Genomic DNA, 18,254 nt, shown 5'->3' with positions numbered 1-18,254 from the left:
TTTGATAATAATAATAATAATAATAATAATAATAATAAAGCTGTATTCATAGCTGCTCCAGGATTTTATGAGCCAAGAATCTGAGATGCTCTTTTCTCCATTCCTACTCAAATATTTCTTTTGTAAATTTCAATCCAGTACATATTTCTTTTCCCTTATTTTGTGGTTGTCTTCTTAAAAAAGAAATGTACAATTTAGACTTTCTCTACTTACTTACTAAACAACGGGTTTAATAATATTTCAATTTAATAAATCATAAATTTTGTTGATTTAGGGTTGAAATGTAAGTCTAGTAGTAGTAGTAGCGTGCATTTGATAAATAAACAAAACATCACAAATTAAAAAAATATAAATATCTATATGTGGTGTGGTGGTGAAACGGCGGCCCGTCGAGGGATGATGATGCGAGCCCTATCACATCTTGTACATGTCCGACGACCGTGTCTTTTGAATCATAATCATCATAATCATCGTTCATGGCGTCGACGACGACTCACATGTTTCAGGGCATTCTCCTCCTCCTCTTCTCCTACTGCATATAAAAACCAGTCTCGCGGTGGTCTATCTCGCTTTTACTCCGAAGTCCTCCCTCTCTCTAAGGCAAACACCACTATCTCTCTTCTTCTTCTGCCCCCCCCCCCCCCCCCCCCCCCCCCCCCCCCCCCCCTTGTGTGCATATTTATTTATTTATTTATTTATTTTGAGAACCAACCCATTTCTTCTTATTAGTAATTTTAACCATTTTTCTTAAAGGTCAAATCTTTTGTTTGAGAATGCAGGGTGAACTTGTGCGTATTCAAGGAGATGAATTTAAACATATGACTAAGGTGCTTAGATTGACCACGAATGACAGGTAGTTTCTTACATATATATATATATATATATATATATATATACCAGCAGCTAAGACAATCTCTTAACTTCTCTAAATTGTCATCTAGATTGATACTTAACACAGCTTAGCTTAGATTGATGATTGTATGCTACACATATATTGTAGACTAACCATCACCACCTTTATTAAGGGTAGAGCTCGTCAATGGTAAGGGATGTCTAGTAGAAGGAGTTATCCAGTCAGTTGACCACAAGGGACTATATATTTTGTCAGACAAGGACCCAGAAGAAGTTTTGCCTCACTACACACAGTGGCGTGTATTTGCTGCCTTCGGTAAGCTGCTTCAGATGCAACAGTATAGGTTTCTTGTGTTTGTTCACAATCCTAAAGATTTCAGCGTGACTTTTCTTCTAAGGGACATTGAAGGGGGGTCGTGCTGACTGGCTCGTTGAGAAATGCACGGTATGCTTAAGACTGACTCACTGACTCACTCACTGACTGACCAATTGCTGCTTAATTATATTCTTCTGTTGGCTTCTAACTTCACAAGGCTCTGCCTTTGTTACCTTTCTCTTCTTAGGAGCTAGGAGCAAGCAGTGTGACTCCACTGTTGACTGAGCGTTCACCGTCAATTTCAGCTAATCGAGTAGATAGACTGCATCGACTCATTATGGCAGCATCTAAACAATGTAGGTAAAGAAATTATTATTAGTTGAACAGTTGTAGTTCTCATTTTTCTGAATTGAAGTCTTTCATTTCATTTCATTTCATTTATTTAGTATGCTGAGAATTTGAAAGGCAATATAGAAGTTGTTATCCCTATCAATGAATTTGATACATCCTACAGGTCAACGGCTGCATGGGATGACTTTGGATCCTCCATTGGATATTAGAGCACTTTTACCTATTGTGAGTCAACTCGTCCACGTTCATAATCGCAACTTCCTCACATATGTATTAAACCATTTTTTGAGAACCAAAAGATTAAAACTTCCTTGAAAATGAAAGAGAGACATCTTTGAGATCCTTAGATAGGAAACTGTAATCCAAAAAAATCAAATACATTAGCAGTGACATCGCACAAAAATGAATGTTACTAGGAATATAGCAGAAGATCAAGGTGGATGGGGATCATGACTATAAAAGGAAATTGTGGATTATGAAAATTTGGAGATTTATATTCTTCCATAATTTGATTATAGAAATAATAAATATACTCTACCAAAAATTTATTAAAATGTATAGAGTATTCTCCAAAATTTATTTCACTTTCATGGTGTGAGTCATCTGGGGTTCATAGTACTCGCCAACCCATACTATCATTGGTTGTCAATACAAGGTAGGCTAAGCCACTGATACAAAACTCCGACTCAGGCAAGAGGTCGGGTTAGTAAAGAACATTTATTTATAAGATATCACAAGGTAAAAGTACCCTAATTGATTGGAGTTACATAAGATTAATCTCAATCATATTGTAGATATATTATTTAAATATTATAATATGTTTATTCTAATATTTGCATAGTTTTAATGAAGTTTTTCTTTTAATTATATGTTATTCCAATATCATAATTATGTGTTTCAAATGTTAAAGTTTGTATTAATATTCGCAAGTGCGACTTCTAATAAATACAAATGATGTTTGTACCACGTCTTGAGCACGTGAGTCCATGGACTGGATGTTGTTCAATGGACAACTCATCATCCATAAGGTCATGTTGAGTTCTAATATCATAATATAGTAATTTGACATCTAATATTTCAACAGATCCTCAGAAATTGAAGTTAGTAAGTTTCTCTAATATCATAATATAATAACATTAATCTAATATTTCAACAGATCCTCAGAAACTGAAGTATTTATTAATCTTGTATTTGTGCTCTCAAGAAACATGTTTCCAATATGTAGGTTTCTCTGTCAAAGCTCTCTTTTGTTGCCACAGCTGAGGCTCCTCCTGTTCTTACTGCATTAGCTTCTTCTTCAAGGAAAGAAGCAAGTGGGATAATCATCATTGGACCAGAAGGGGGTTAATAATCTTCTTCATTCTTCTGTCATGTTTCCTTTTCCAAGAAGATCTTCTGCATTTGAACTATATATACCAACGCCTTTTGTGTTGTAGAGAACTAATGTAATGTTCTATCGGTTTCAGATTTCACTGAGAAGGAGTTGATTTCGGTCATGGAAGCAGGAGCAACTGCTGTTGGCCTGGGACAACATCGCCTACGAGTTGAAACAGCTACTCTGGCACTCTTGGCAACTGTAATGTTCTGGTCTGATTCTCCACCACTCTCAGCTACTTGATATTATTTTGAAGAATTCGCCCTCTAAGTGGCTGCTGAATCTCAATCAGGAACTTAGCAAATGAAACAAAACACTTATGCAAGTTAGGAAAACACTTATTCTATTTTTGAGGAGGGCTGTCAAATTACAGACTTGAATTGGGTTAAGTTTTTGATTAAGTTGAAGTTTTGATGTGATCTTTCACTATTTCTTAAGTTATCTAACTGGTGGATGAGGGTATTTAGAATAATTTTGTTTAAGAGAACAAAAAGTCTTTATATTCCTTCATTCACATTATTAAAATTATATTATACTAAATTAAAGTGGAGACATTACTTTTTGGGATTAATGTTAACCTAAACTTTGGTTTTAAAATTAAAAAAAAACAAAAAAAAATGTAAATCTAGAATAGAGGAAATAGGATAAATCAGTATATTTTATAATTATTTTTTTATTACTTGACTATATTTTAATTATTGATTAAGAGAATTATTATTTTAAATACTAAAATTTAACTTCTTCTTGTCACTCAAATAATACACATGATTTTTTGAACAAACATTTATTACCTTCTCTTTAAATTTTTAATTTTTAATACATGGGTTTAGAGTTGTGTCATGTGTGGCTAATACAGACATTTGTCCCAAACTCTCAGTGGAGTTAAAATAGTAAAATAATTGAACTTGAGTACAAAAGAAAAGAATATATATATAATTAAAATTGAGTTGAAATTATAAAACAGATTTTAATGAAAAAGTTATTTTTTTTAGACTTAAATTTAAATTTTTATTCTCAAATAAAGAGTTTGTATTCTCAATTTTTATATATATATATATATATATATATATATATATATATATATATATATATATATATATATATATATATATATATATATATATATATTTAAAGTCACATGCTTCTCTTTCTTATTTATTAGCCAATAAAAGGGGAAATTTGATGAAATGGGTCTAATTCCACAAGAGGACCTTGCCTAATAAATATCGTAAAAAGGGTTTTTTTGTTCTTTGAAATGTTCGTCTTACCCTTTTCGTACACATTTATCGTTCAAAGACGTGAAATATCACTCTCACGTTTTCATCTAAAACGTGTTTATGAACTCACGCGTTTTAGATTAAACGCGTGAATGATATTTCACGTTAATGGAAAGTCGTGAAATATCACTCTCGTGATTCATCTAAAATGCGTGAGTTTATAAACGCGTTTTAGATGAAAACGCAAGAGTGATATTTCACGTCTTTCATCCTATATATATATACTTAATTTGACCTAATTTTATAAACTCTTTCATTCACGACTCTCTACTCTCTCTACAACCCACGACGACTCTACTCTCCAACCCCCAAAACCCGATCCCTCCCATTGACGCGACCACGACCACGACCTCTCCGTTTGAAGACCCACGACTCTTCGTTCTCAAATGGGTATTTTGGGTTTAGGTTTCGGTTTTGGTTGAGTACAAAACAATAGGGCTATTTTGTAAATTTTTTAGAGAAAAACCGAAAGTTAAATGGAAGCTTTCGGTTTTTCTTTAAAGGGAAAAACCGAAGGTTTAATAACTCTCGGTTTTTCTTTAAAGGAAAAAACCGAAGGTTAAGCTAATAACTCTCGGTTTTTCTTTAAAGGGAAAAACCGAAGGTTAAGCTAATAACTCTCGGTTTTTCTTTAAAAGGAAAAACCGAAGGTTAAGCTAATAATTCTCGGTTTTCTTTAAAGGGAAAAACCGAAGGTTAAACTAATAACTCTCGGTTTTTCTTTAAAGGGAAAAACCGAAGGTTAAGCTAATAACTCTCGGTTTTTCTTTAAAGGAATAAAACCGAAGGTTAAACTAATAACTCTCGGGTTTTCTTCAAAGGGAAAACCGAAGGTTAAGCTAATAACTCTCGGTTTTTCTTCAAATGGAAAACCGAAGGTTAATTCAATAACTCTCAGTTTTTCTTTAAAGGGAAAAACCGAAGGTTAAGCTAATAACTCTCGGTTTATCTCATTTGAAAAAAACCCGAGAACTATAGGATATCCTTCGGTAAACGCACAATTATTTTTAACGACGGAGTCAATACCGATGGATGGCGACAGTTACCTTAACTCTCGGATTTTGGTCTATACCGAAAGTTATAGGGTCAAAACCGAGAGTTTTCACTCTCGGTTTTGACCACTTTTTTACCAGTGTATGTTTATTTTATGTTATTTGATTTGATGATTTCTTAGTTAGTGATTATGAACACTAGGTTGATTATAGTATATCTAGGTTATATTCTTAGTTACTGAGGAGGAGTTTGCTGGTAGGTTTCATAGAAATATAATGTGCTAAGAATTGTCCACAAGTTTGCTTCAATGGACCTATTGGATAGGGGGCTCCTATCCATTAGATCCATTGTAGCAAACTTGTGGGCAAATTGCTTAATTGGATTTCCATTAGACCCTACCAACAAACTCTTCCTCGGTTATGATTCATTGGATTTTCATGTGCGGCATGACATTTTCCTAAGATAATGTTGTATGAATAATTTTATTATATTGTATGAATAATTCTATTTTCCAAGTTTACTTCAAACAGTTGCTCTTAGTTTGGTTGTATGTATTTTACAGTGTTCTTATTTCTATTTGTAAAGAGATAAACAATGACTCACAAATATTACAATATGTTTAATATTCGTGAGTTATGTTGTAATATGTGTATCATTAACTTTGGAAATTACAACATAACTTACGAATATTATAATATGTGTTGGCTTCTTCTTAATATGCGTGAGTATTGATACACCATACTACAACATAACTCACGCATATTACAATATACGTGAGTTATGTTGTAATATGCGTGATTATTGATACACCATATTACAACATAACTCACGCATATTACAATATACGTGAGTTATGTTGTAATATGCGTGAGTATTGATACACCATACCACAACATAACTCACACATATTACAATATACGTGAGTTATGTGAGTTATATTGTAATATGTGTGAGTATTGCGTGAGTATTGATACACCATACTACAACATAACTCACGCATATTATAATATATGTGAGTTATGTTGTAATATGCGTGAGTATTGATACACCATACTACAACATAACTCACGCATATTATAATATATGTGAGTTATGTTGTAATATGCGTGAGTATTGATACACCATACTACAAAATAACTCACGCATATTACAATATACGTGAGTTATGTTGTAATATGCGTGAGTATTGATACACCATACTACAACATAACTCACGCATATTACAATATACGTGAGTTATGTTGTAATATGCGTGAGTATTGATACACCATACTACAACATAACTCACGCATATTACAATATACGTGAGTTATGTTGTAATATGCGTGAGTATTGATACACCATACTACAACATAACTCACGCATATTACAATATACGTGAGTTATGTTGTAATATGCGTGAGTATTGATACACCATACTACAACATAACTCACGCATATTACAATATACGTGAGTTATGTTGTAATATGCGTGAGTATTGATACACCATACTACAACATAACTCACGCATATTACAATATACGTGAGTCACTGTTTGTTTTTGAACACTAAAAGGCAAAATAATAACACTGTAATAATATGCTTATCATCCATATAAAGGTTTTCACCAAACTAAGAGTCACTGTTTGAAGTAAACTTAGAACATTATGTTTCATACAATACAATTATTCATACAACATTATCTTAACGAGGGAAATGTCACACATGAAAATAGAATTATTCAACATGCTGTTGAGATGATGGCTGATGCTGAGATGATGTTCTTGCAGTAGATGGTGCAGACATCACTGATTTGCATGTTGCTCTGTTTTGACCTTGACCACCACATGAACTGCATCGTCTCTGGACCTTACGAGTCTCACATTGGGATGACCTACGATTTGTTGTTGGCCGTCCTTTCTTCACCTTAATAGGTGGTTTTAGGCAAACGCATTGTTTGATAATTTCCGGAATATCCCATTCTTCTTCATCACTAACAGGATAACATGTCTCTGCATATGCATGCAACCACATTTCAGTTGAGTAATATCTGAAAAGGATAACGATTAAACATGATAGATTAAAGATAACGATTAAACATGTGAGTAATTGTTACCTTGAGCAGAAGTCATAAGGATCCAATTTTCGTGTACGAGCAGCAGTCAGGGCATGAGTACAAGGAAAACCAGATACATCAAATACCCTACAACTACAAGTCATTTCGTGTAAGTTAACTTTAAAATGAGATTCACCGTCATGCACATAAGACTCGAATCGGTTAAGTGAATTGACGTTATATAGTCTGGTCTTCTCAGTTTGCTCACGTAAGAATTTTTCATAATATTGAGATAAACGTTTTTGTGATTATCCGTTTTTTCTCTTCTATTATGAAATCATTGTTGTATTGTGAATCTTAAATAGTCAACTAAGGTTGATATAAGATACTTTCTAGCTTCCCTACTCTGACTATTAAAACTCTCGGTGTAATTGTTTGTCATTTGATTGTATCGTTTACTAGGGAAAAAGACACGACTCCATCTCTCCATCCCAATATCTACTAAATAAACAACTATACGAGGGTCCTTAATCCTGATCTTGTCAAAAAAATCGATTAAACATTGGGATGGTGTATGCACGAGAAGCAATTCAAATTCTGCGTGGCAGTGATCATTTTTAAATTTGGTCATTATATTCATTTTGATGTGGTATGTGCATGCACCGTGATATGCTTTTAGAAAAACTAAGCACAATGCATTGACAATACATGAGTGTCTATCGGATATGAAGACGAGATCCTATAGACTGATCCAATTTCCACTCTTAGTTGTTGCATTAAATATGTCCAGGAGTTATTATTCTCTGAATTAACGACGCAAAAAACAACAGGATATAGTTGCTCATTTGCATCCAATGCTATAACCACCAATAATTGACCTCCAACCTTGTGCTTAAGAAAACTAACATTAACGCACAATATATTACGAAAACTGGTTCTGAAACTCCTAATTGAGAGACCTAGGGATATGAACATATACCTGAAATGGTCATGCTCATTCGTCTGGATGTCTGTTATGGTACCCGGATTATTCATCTCCAACATGTAGAGGTATGATGACAATTCACCATAGGAATCATCTACAGTCCTCACACCGACATTATAGTCTTTTCTCTAGACCTTCAAGCCTTATTATAACTCATCTTTATTCCAAAACTTCTATGCATGTCTTCCATTATTTTCTTAGACATGTGGTCATAGTGATGGTCCATGTACTTGTTCTTCATACACTTCTCAATAACCCATGATGATGTTTGTCTTTCATTCTCTCGTCCCGTCACAATTGAACATGTATGATCTTTTACAAATTTCCGAATCTCAAACATTTCCGAGGATTTTTCTTTCACAGCACGCAATCTTCACTTGCAATTATGATCCAAACATTTCACCGCTCAATATCTTTTTTTGACTTTGCCACTTTGAATTCAAAATGATTAGCCATTGCATATTTATGTAACCTCAATTGAAGTTTTTTTATTCTCAAACAACGAACTGACTTCGATTTCGCAAGGTAATGCCTCAAGTATCAAATTTTCATTGTTTGGTATGTTACTAACAACTCAATCACTGCAGCTTGGTTGGAGCCCAATCCTAGGAACCCAAGCACTACTTGAATTGGTACTAGCAACCCAAGCACTACTTGGATTGGTACTAGCAACCCAATGACTGCTTGGTTGGGTAATAGGAACCCAAGCAACACTACTTGGTTGGGTAATAGGAAATTAATCATCATCCCCTCATTCAGACGCAAACATGGTTCATCTTCAATATTATTTTGAGTTTCAAAGACAACCTCTCGCTGTTGAAATTTCGTGAATACATTAGGATCATGAATTTCTAGAACCACTACACTTTCTTGAGTTGGGTTTGTGGGATTTCTAGGTAGTGAATTCTCTACTAAAGATACACACAGTGAAGTGCGGTTGTGGACTAACACTACTTCATGTATAAAGAAGCCCACATGCACATTTTGTTTGATATCAGTTATATAAGAAAATTTGACATCCATACCCAGAGTATTATACTTGGCTTGAAACAATAAATTATATATAGATTTGTCAACATTAGTAACATAATAGATTAGATCAACTAATTGGGCATATGTAGAATTTCGGGAAACATTCAAACCTTTGTTTGACTTTGTAGCAAAATGAGTAACACCATCCGTAGTTTTTTCCACTCTCCATCAAAGTAATTAATTACTTGAGCTTGAGCTGCAATTGAAAACAGTTCAACAATAAATAAATAACCGATAAGGAGTTTGCTGGTAGAGTTTTATGGAAATCCAATGAAGCAACTTGCCCACAAATTTGTTGCAGTGGATCTAATGGATAGGAGTCTCATATCCAATAGATCCATTGCAACAAACTTGTGGGCAATTCTTGGCACATTGTATTTCCATGAAACCTACCCGCAAATTTCTCTTGAGTGAGTATTACGCGTGAGTGTAAAACAATACGCGTGAGTGAGCAAAATACACGTGAGTCACATCTGTCTTTGTTCAACAGAGTATTCATTCACATTTATGAGTTATCGAATCACTAACTAAGAATACAATCTAGATATTCTATAACTAACCTAGTGTTCATAATCACTAAATAACATAAAATAAACATACCCATTTTGAGAACGAAGAGAAGTGGGTCTTCAAACGGAGAGGTCATGGTCGTAGTCATGGTCGTCAACTGCTGGTCGTGGTCGTGGTCAGCTGCTGCTGCTTATCGAATCACTAACTAAGGGAGCGGGAGGGAGGGATAGAGTTTGAGAGTAGAGTCGGGGAGAGAGGGTAAGTCGTCAAATTTTAGATGAAAACGCGTGAATTCATAAACGCGTTTTAGATGAAAACGCGAGAATGATAATTCACGTCTTTGAATGGTAAATGAGTGCGAGAGGGACAAGACGAACCTTTCGCAGGACGAAAAAATCATTTTTACAAGGTTTATCGGGCGGGATCCTTTTGTGGAATTAGACTCTTTATTAGGACCATTTCATCAAATTTCCCAATAAAAGGAGATGTTTTATGTATAATTAATTATTTTATTAAAAAACTAAACAATATAAGAAAAGAGGACTACTTAAATAAAATTTTAACATATAAGTTTTGAGAGAGAATACATGTAAGTATTTTATTTTCTCAATGATTCTTTTATTTTTTCTAAAAATAATTCAGTAGGGTAGGGACCGTATGGTTACTTGGGGGAAATTGGACTAAATGACCCTAAAGATAGGGGTATTTACCTCCGTGGTCACCATATAATTAAAATTGATCTGGTGACCACTTTATTTTTTTTAGACGAAATTACCCTTTTCGCGTAACGCGAAGGGACTTCGCGAAACGCGAAGTGACTTCGCGAAACGCGAAGTGAATTAGGTTAATATAAATACTTAAAATTTTCATTTCCTTCATTTTGTTTCTCTCTCTTCTCTCTCTTCTCTCTCTTCTTTCTTTGTTCTTGTTCGGCGGCGGCGGCGAAAACTTCGGCGACGGCGACTACGACTATTCCCCATTAATCTACAAAGATAAGAAACCTTAACCTGAATCGATGTTTATAATACAGATTTATGTTCTTATTTCCATATTTCCATTTCAAACCCTAACCCTAACCCAAATCGATTTATGTTCATATTTCCAGTATCTCAATCTGAAAACCCTAAATCAATTTATGTTTTTATTGTCTATTATCTTCATTTCAAACTATTTATGTTGTTCTTAATCAAACTCTAACTCTTAATCAATGAAATATGTTCATATTAGTTTATATTGGTTTATATTGGTTCATATTTGTTCATATTGGTTCATGTTGGTTCATACTGGTTCATATTGATTCATATTGGTTCATTTTTTTGTTCATCTTATTGTTCTTATGTCGATGATGATATTTGCAGATCATATGGGTTCTGTTTTGCGAAGGGCTTCTCGTTACGCGAAGGGCTTCTCGTTACGCGAAGGGCTTCTCGTTACGCGAAGGGCTTCTCGTTACGCGAAGGGCTTCTCGTTACGCGAAGGGCTTCTCGTTTCGCGAAGGGTTGGAGGTGAAGATGTAAATAAAAAACAATTGGGGAGGTAATTGATTAGGATGTCTTTTACTTTCACAAGCCTCTTTAGAAACTCTATGTGAATTTTTTCTTTATATGTTACCTTCTCAATGTATTTGCTGAACAACTTGAGTTAAATTTTGAAGAGGAAAGAATGCAATGATGGTTGTATATCTAATAGAGCTTGCATCCACTACCTATAACAAGTAGACAATATGAGATCTTTTAATCTGCATAATTTTTATAATTTTCTTCACTTTCATTTCCCATCATGTGTAGGGAAAAATCCCGTGAAAATGGAAGAGATAGAGAGGGTGATAGGGAGAAATCTCGTGAGCGATCTTATGAGAAGCCAACGGATCGTGATGAACCGGAGGATGAAGTGGAGGGATTGTATGAACATGAATGTCGTCAACGACACCATTTCCTCCATTTTTTGTTTTTTTATAGCTATATGTATGATAACTCTCTAGTCTAGTTTGAAACTTCTTGGTGAGTATGAATGATAAAAACATTCCATTTTGGTGAGTTTTATCTTAAATTTCTATCCCAAATTGTAAATAACAAAAATATGTTTATCATTTAATTTCTTTAGGTGACAGGATGAAAGTATAATATTACATTAATAATTAGAAAAGTTTCATATATATCTGATTATAAAAATAAAACAGACAAAAGAAATGAAGCTTCCTTTTAATTAGAGTATCTAAGGAAATGAAGCTTATTTTAATTTCCATTAGGATTAGGTTTAATAATGCAAATTGGATTAAAGTCCCTTAATATGAAGGGAAATTTATCCAAGTCCAATCTCAATTTCTCTATGTCTCCCCCTATCAAAATGCAATTCTACAAACAAATCCTTTAACATATAATTATAGAACACCTAAATGAAAACAACTCAATTGTATTGACTATTGAGAAAACCCTTCATCCATAACGTCGGCACTTAGCCAGTTTTCGTCTTGCTGTAAGTACTTCTTCACTGAATTCCGACCCATTTCTTTCAATATCTTCGCCCAAGATTAGATTCGTGAAGCCTTCGCGAAACGAGAAGCCTTCGCGTAACGAGAAGCCCTTCGCGTAACGAGAAGCCCTTCGCGTAACGAGAAGCCCTTCGCGTAACGAGAAGCCCTTCACGTAACGAGAAGCCCTTCGTGAAACGGAACCCATATGATCTGCAAATATCATCATCGACATAAGAACAATAAGATGAACAAAAAATGAACCAATATGAACCAATATGAACCAGTATGAACCAATATTAACAAATATGAACAAATATGAACCAATATTAACAGATTTAATTGATTTAGGGTTAGGGTTTCATTAAAAAGAACATAAATCGTTTGAAATAAAGATAATAGACAATAAGAACATAAATTGATTTAGGGTTTTAGATAAAGATACTGGAAACATGAAAATAAAACCATTTGGGTTAGGGTTAGGGTTTGAAATTAAGATATGAAAATAAGAGCATAAATCTGTATTATAAACATCGATTCAGGGTTAAGGTTTCTTATCTTTGTAGATTCAAGGCATAACCGAAGTCGCTGTCGCCGAAGTTTCGCCGCCGCCGCCGTTCGCCGCCGCCGACGAACAAGAGCAGAGAGAGAAGAGAGAGAAACGAAATGAAGAAAATGAAAAAATTTGAGTATATATATTCACACTATTTCACTTCGCGTTTCGCGAAATCCCTTCGCGTTACGCGAAAAGGGTAATTTCGTCTAAAAAAAATAAAGTGGTCACCAGGTCAATTTTATTATTGGGTGACCACGGAGACAAATAACTCCATTTTTAGGGTCATTTCGTCTAATTTCCCTTACTTGGTGGGGTTAGTTCTTAAGGGAATATTATTACAATCTGTCCGAAAATCAGCGAATCTAGAAAAGATGGAAGTTTGAACTCACTTCCCGATTAGCAAGAGAGAATTGAATTGAGGAGATGAGAGGATCTTATCCACTGGAGGAGGACGGCGATGGAGCGCGAGTTGGCGGCGGCGGCGGCGGCGGGGGAGGGGTAACCGTCGGTGGCGCGTTGCGGAAGAAGGCGACGGGCGTGCGGACCTGGCTCCTGTTAGATTCCAATGGCCATGCTCAGGTCGTAGAAGCAGGAAAGCACAGCATCATGCGGCGGACTGGCCTGCCTGCCCGAGATCTTCGGATCCTAGACCCGCTTCTCTCGTATCCTTCTACCTTGTTGGGAAGAGAGAAAGCAATTGTGATCAATCTGGAGCACATCAAAGCGATAATAACGGCTCAGGAAGTTCTTTTGCTCAATTCCAGAGACCCCTCTGTGGCTCCATTCGTTGAGGAGCTTCAAAGGCGTATCTTGCGTCATCACCATGCCACTAAATCTCTCGTACTCTCTCTCTCTCTGTCTCTCTCTCACTTGATATCAAGATCAATTTGGGGATTCAACTTCCAATTGGATAGTTTTTTATGAGATGCCCAGGGTGTGGCTAAATTGACGTTGTTGTTGTTCATGTTTACTACATCAGACTTTGACCTAGACACAAATGTTTACCTAGGGAAAAATAACAAAATCCTAATCTGACTAATACCTTTGATTCGAATGGTCGGTTTTGTATAAACTAGAATGTGTTCATCATATCATCAATTTGCTTATTCCATTATTATTTTAGAGAAAAATGTACAACTCATCATCACAAGCCACGTGTTATAAATCAATATTGTATGAAAATTGAGTGAAAGTCTTTCAGTTTGTGATGGGAAAATTCAAATATTTGATTCAGATGCTGATCGGAAGATGAGCTCATATTAAAATGCAAAGTGCTAAGAGTATGGATATTTCAAATGCTATGTCCATTGTTAATCCTAATATGCCTGATTTTCTATCTTTCATGGGGCATCCATCTGTAAAGGAGGGAGTGGTTGATGGAGATCAAATGGACTGGAGGGATATATATGATCTAGAAGAACCACATCCAATGGCTGATAGACCTCAAAACAACAATGGAGGGTTTCCACCAAAAAATGAAGGAAAAACAGACGTTAAACCAGTTCTTGAGAACCAGGAGGGATTGAAAAATCTTCCATTTGAATTTATAGCATTGGAAGCATGCCTTGAGGCTGCTTGCAGTTGCCTGGACCATGAAGTAAGAACACTACAAAAGTGTAATGTAATATAGTTTCTTGTTTCCTATATGTTTTTCTTCCTTAATTCCCATCTATCTTCTTCTTTGGGATTCCCAACTAGGCAAGGACATTGGAGCAAGAAGCTCATCCAGCTTTAGACAAGCTGACATCCAAGATCAGTACATTAAACCTTGAACGTGTCCGTCAAATAAAAAGCCGCTTAGTCGCAATTACTGGACGTGTACAAAAGGTTGATAAAAGCTCTATCTTGTCATTGCAGGATCTCTTGTTTTTTATATATATATATATATATATATATATATATATATATATATATGGCTTCGAATCCCAAAACATACAAATTTAGATTTTCAAAAAAATATATCTATATACACACGCCCACATGGTTTCTATGGGTCAAACTTTCAGACTGTTTGGAAATAGTCGTCATGGCTTGGTATTCAGCTGACTCTTTTTGTGTTCTGCCAGCATTAACTCTTTGGGAGTACAAGCCTGTTTTCCTAGTCAAAAGAAGAAAATAAAAATTGTCTACACTATTGACTGAAAGATTCATTTGAGCTATGTATGGAAGAAAAAAAAAATTACTTACCCATTGTTGTAACTAACTTTGGTGCCTATTTCGATATTTTAGTCAACTCATCCCCTCTTCTATCCTAACGACAACAAGAGGTGGATATCCCTAGCCTCCCTGAGGTCTTGGGTTCGAGCCGCGACAGATTCTGCGCCGGGTTAAATAGTCAAGTGTGTCTGTGCGGACTATGTGTTTAACCCGGAATTAGTCGCACTTCATAGGAGAAGTGTAACCCAGCGTTCTAAAAAAATAATTTTCTTCACACCAAGAGTTCCCTTTGTTTTTGTTATCAGGTAAGGGATGAATTGGAGCATCTGTTAGATGATGATGAAGATATGGCTGAGATGTATCTTACAGAAAAAGTGATGGAAAATCTTGAAAACTCTTCTCAATCATCTGTGGACAATGAAAATGGTATGGAGGATGAAGTTATTCGATCGGACATAGATGACAGGCATGATATACTTGCCTCTCTCTATTATATATGTTTCCTCTCAATCATCTGTTTTTGTGCTTGCTGATCTCATTCAACGGAAATTTTGTTGCAATGCATCAGAGCTCCTCCTCCTCCTACTACAGAGATCATCTCATTGGCAGGTGGTGGTAATGGAGGAGGTTTCAATGGTTATGAAGCTGATGTACAGAATGATGATGAGTCCCCCGACCAATTGTATGCAGTGAGTGGTAACGTAATAAGTAGGGATAACTACGGAACTCGCACTACTAGTGCCTCCCATTCTTCTTCGGTGAGCAAGCACCTTGATGTGGAGGAGCTTGAGATGCTTCTAGAGGCTTATTTTGTCCAGGTTGATGGCACACTTAACAAACTATCTACAGTAAGTAATAACAACATAAGAGATTACTTTAGTAGTTATTACTTCAGTTAGTTATTAGTGGTTATATATATATATATATATATATCTTTTAAATGCCTTCATTCCTAATTTTGACTAGTTGAGGAGGAGGTTAGCTACTCCAAAATCGAGTCCATTAGGAATTAGGTGTGTAAGTAATTATACGGCAAGCAATTGCATGATTGTTGTGTTTGGTGGTAGCTTAGGGAATATGTTGATGACACGGAGGACTACATCAACATAATGCTGGATGACAAACAAAATCATCTTCTCCAAATGGGCGTGATGCTAACAACAGCGACCTTAGTAGTAAGTGCATTTGTGGTGGTTGCAGGCATCTTTGGGATGAACATCAGAATTGAACTATTTAATGATCAAAAAGATGGGATGCACAATTTCCTGTGGACAGTCTGTGGTGGTACCACAGGTAGCATATTCCTCTATGTAATTGCTATTGCCTGGTGCAAGCATCGACGTCTGCTCGAGTGACCGCACACTCTAGCTGCTCTCTACTCTACTGTACTACTCACTTCTTTCTTGTATGTGTAATAATGTATTATTAACCTTTGATGCATATAGGGAGACAAAATTGTTCATAATGTAAAAATATGTATTGCATGCATCATGGATTGTAGTGCAATAATGACCATGATTTTTTTTTTTTCTATTATGAGTTTTGACAACGGACCAGGTTTCATGGGAAAGGGGATGGATTCTTTGAAAACCCTTTTTTTTTAGAACCATAACCAAAAACATTTGCAACAAATGCGTTGGTATTGTCTACCTCATCATAAAAATGCAACCTGTATGAATTTCTTTATTAATTTCTCCCATTTCACTCATTTATTTTGCTTTATTTTTCTCTCTTTCATTTTCACTCATTTTAAAATATATACTCATGTATTTTGTATTATTTAATTAATTATGTATTTTTAAAATGAATAATAATAAAAAAGTAATCTCTAATTATAATATATATAATATATATGTCAAATTGTAATGTTTGAACGCCTTTTGTTTATTATATATATATATATGCCAACTTATAAATTAAAAATATGTATCAACTTTCTTACAGAAATGTTTGACGAAGTTATCCTGATAAATCTTTAATGGAATATATATTATGTTTTAGGAATCTATAATATATATATAATGATGTTAATATTTAAAATGTCCGGATTGTCGGGTCGAGAGCTGTGGTTAATTTGGATACTTGGGTCGGATTGTAAGTTGACCCGCCTTTAAATTTAAAACGGTTAAAAATAAAATTAAAAATGCTAGAGGTATGTTTCGAACTTGAAACCTAACAAAACAAGTACAACTCTTTAACCAACTAGGCTACAAAGACTTTATATTTTAAATTAAACACCAAATTTGATAAACGCGGGACGTTTTAATATTAATATAAGTTCAACTTTTTAACTTGTTAATCTATATATATATAATGATGCTTAATTTTTAAATTATTCGGATTGCCGGGTCGAGAGTTGTGGTTAATTTGGATACTTGAGTCGGATTGTGGGCTGACCCGCCTTTAAATTTAAAACGGTTAAAATAAAATTAAAAATGCTAGAGGTATGTTTCGAACTTGCAACCTAACAAAACAAGTACAACTCTTTAACCAACTAGGCTACAAAAACTTCATAGTTTATATTCAACACCAAATTTGATAAACGTGGGACGTTTTAATATTAATATAAATTCAATTTTTTAACTAACTAATATATATATATATATATATATATATATATATATATATATATATATATATATATATATATATATATAATGATGCTTAATTTTTAAAGTGTTCGGATTGCCGGGTCGAGAGTTGTGGTTAATTTGGATACTTGAGTCGGATTGTGGGTTGACCCGCCTTTAAATTTAAAACGGTTAAAAATAAAATTAAAAATGCTAGAGGTATGTTTCGAACTTGCAACATAACAAAACAAGTACAACTCTTTAACCAACTAGGCTACAAAAAATTTATATTTTAAATTCAACACCAAATTTGATAAACGCGGAACGTTTTAATATTAATATAAGTTCAACTTTTTAACTTGTTAATCTATATATATATATAATGATGCTTAATTTTTTAAGTGTCCGGATTGCCGGGTCGAGAGCTGTGGTTAATTTGGATACTTGGGTCGTTAATTTGGATATTTGGGCCGGATTGTGGGTTGACCCGCCTTTAAATTTAAAACGGTTGAAAATAAAATTAAAAATGCTAGAGGTATGTTTCAAAATTGCAACCTAACAAAACAAGTACAACTCTTTAACCAACTAGGCTACAAAGACTTTATATTTTAAATTCAACACCAAATTTGAAAAACGCGGGACGTTTTAATATTAATATAAGTTTAACTTTTTAACTAACTAATCTATATATATATAATGATGCTTAATTTGTAAAGTGTCCGGATTGCCGGGTCGAGAGCTGTGGTTAATTTGGATACTTGAGTCGGATTGTGG

The 18,254-nt window shown here is 34.7% G+C and overlaps 3 protein-coding genes across 5 annotated transcripts; 2 read left to right on the top strand and 1 right to left on the bottom strand.

Annotated features, from left to right (window-relative positions):
* Nucleotides 1-340: 340 nt before the first annotated feature.
* LOC124942385 (ribosomal RNA small subunit methyltransferase E) lies at nt 341-3,313 on the top strand. Of its 2 annotated transcripts, none has more exons than XM_047482879.1 (8): nt 341-600; nt 780-853; nt 1,026-1,168; nt 1,251-1,297; nt 1,416-1,524; nt 1,683-1,744; nt 2,745-2,862; nt 2,986-3,313. In XM_047482879.1, the coding sequence occupies exons 1-8, from the start codon at nt 361-363 to the stop codon at nt 3,135-3,137; spliced, it is 945 nt and encodes a 314-aa protein (XP_047338835.1). In that variant the 5' UTR covers nt 341-360; the 3' UTR covers nt 3,138-3,313. The 2 variants fall into 2 exon arrangements, with proteins under 2 accessions (XP_047338835.1, XP_047338836.1); XM_047482880.1 differs by having other exon boundaries at nt 532-600; nt 1,031-1,168.
* Nucleotides 3,314-6,881: 3,568 nt separating this feature from the next.
* On the bottom strand, nt 6,882-7,364 carry LOC124943966. The gene is made up of 2 exons (XM_047484420.1): nt 7,261-7,364; nt 6,882-7,194 (listed from the first exon to the last, which is right to left on the bottom strand). Exons 1-2 carry the CDS (start codon nt 7,362-7,364, stop codon nt 6,882-6,884), a joined length of 417 nt encoding a protein of 138 aa, XP_047340376.1.
* A 5,797-nt stretch (nt 7,365-13,161) lies between these two features.
* On the top strand, nt 13,162-16,436 carry LOC124941729 (magnesium transporter MRS2-3). Of its 2 annotated transcripts, none has more exons than XM_047482077.1 (6): nt 13,162-13,593; nt 14,117-14,350; nt 14,452-14,580; nt 15,216-15,376; nt 15,479-15,758; nt 15,978-16,436. In XM_047482077.1, exons 1-6 carry the CDS (start codon nt 13,177-13,179, stop codon nt 16,263-16,265), a joined length of 1,509 nt encoding a protein of 502 aa, XP_047338033.1. In that variant the 5' UTR covers nt 13,162-13,176; the 3' UTR covers nt 16,266-16,436. The 2 variants fall into 2 exon arrangements, with proteins under 2 accessions (XP_047338033.1, XP_047338034.1); XM_047482078.1 differs by having other exon boundaries at nt 15,983-16,107.
* Nucleotides 16,437-18,254: the final 1,818 nt, after the last annotated feature.

The sequence above is a fragment of the Impatiens glandulifera genome, chromosome 6 (assembly GCF_907164915.1).
Source record: "Impatiens glandulifera chromosome 6, dImpGla2.1, whole genome shotgun sequence".
Lineage (NCBI taxonomy): Eukaryota > Viridiplantae > Streptophyta > Magnoliopsida > Ericales > Balsaminaceae > Impatiens > Impatiens glandulifera.
Note: the sequence above shows the minus strand (reverse complement) of the source record. Positions and strands in the feature narration are given on the sequence as shown.

What these genes read in the sequence shown, in the direction of transcription:
- LOC124941729 (XM_047482077.1), top strand. Translation starts at nt 13,177, where the DNA reads ATGAGAGGATCTTATCCACTGGAGGAGGACGGCGATGGAGCGCGAGTT. An exon ending in GCAGTTGCCTGGACCATGAA is followed by an intron (nt 14,351 to 14,451) that starts GTAAGAACACTA and finishes ATTCCCAACTAG; the next exon opens with GCAAGGACATTGGAGCAAGA. An exon ending in TTACTGGACGTGTACAAAAG is followed by an intron (nt 14,581 to 15,215) that starts GTTGATAAAAGC and finishes TTTTGTTATCAG; the next exon opens with GTAAGGGATGAATTGGAGCA.
- LOC124942385 (XM_047482879.1), top strand. Translation starts at nt 361, where the DNA reads ATGTGGTGTGGTGGTGAAACGGCGGCCCGTCGAGGGATGATGATGCGA. An exon ending in AGATTGACCACGAATGACAG is followed by an intron (nt 854 to 1,025) that starts GTAGTTTCTTAC and finishes ACCTTTATTAAG; the next exon opens with GGTAGAGCTCGTCAATGGTA. An exon ending in GGCTCGTTGAGAAATGCACG is followed by an intron (nt 1,298 to 1,415) that starts GTATGCTTAAGA and finishes TTCTCTTCTTAG; the next exon opens with GAGCTAGGAGCAAGCAGTGT.
- LOC124943966 (XM_047484420.1), bottom strand. Translation starts at nt 7,364, where the DNA reads ATGACTTGTAGTTGTAGGGTATTTGATGTATCTGGTTTTCCTTGTACT. An exon ending in CCTTATGACTTCTGCTCAAG is followed by an intron (nt 7,195 to 7,260) that starts GTAACAATTACT and finishes TATCCTTTTCAG; the next exon opens with ATATTACTCAACTGAAATGT.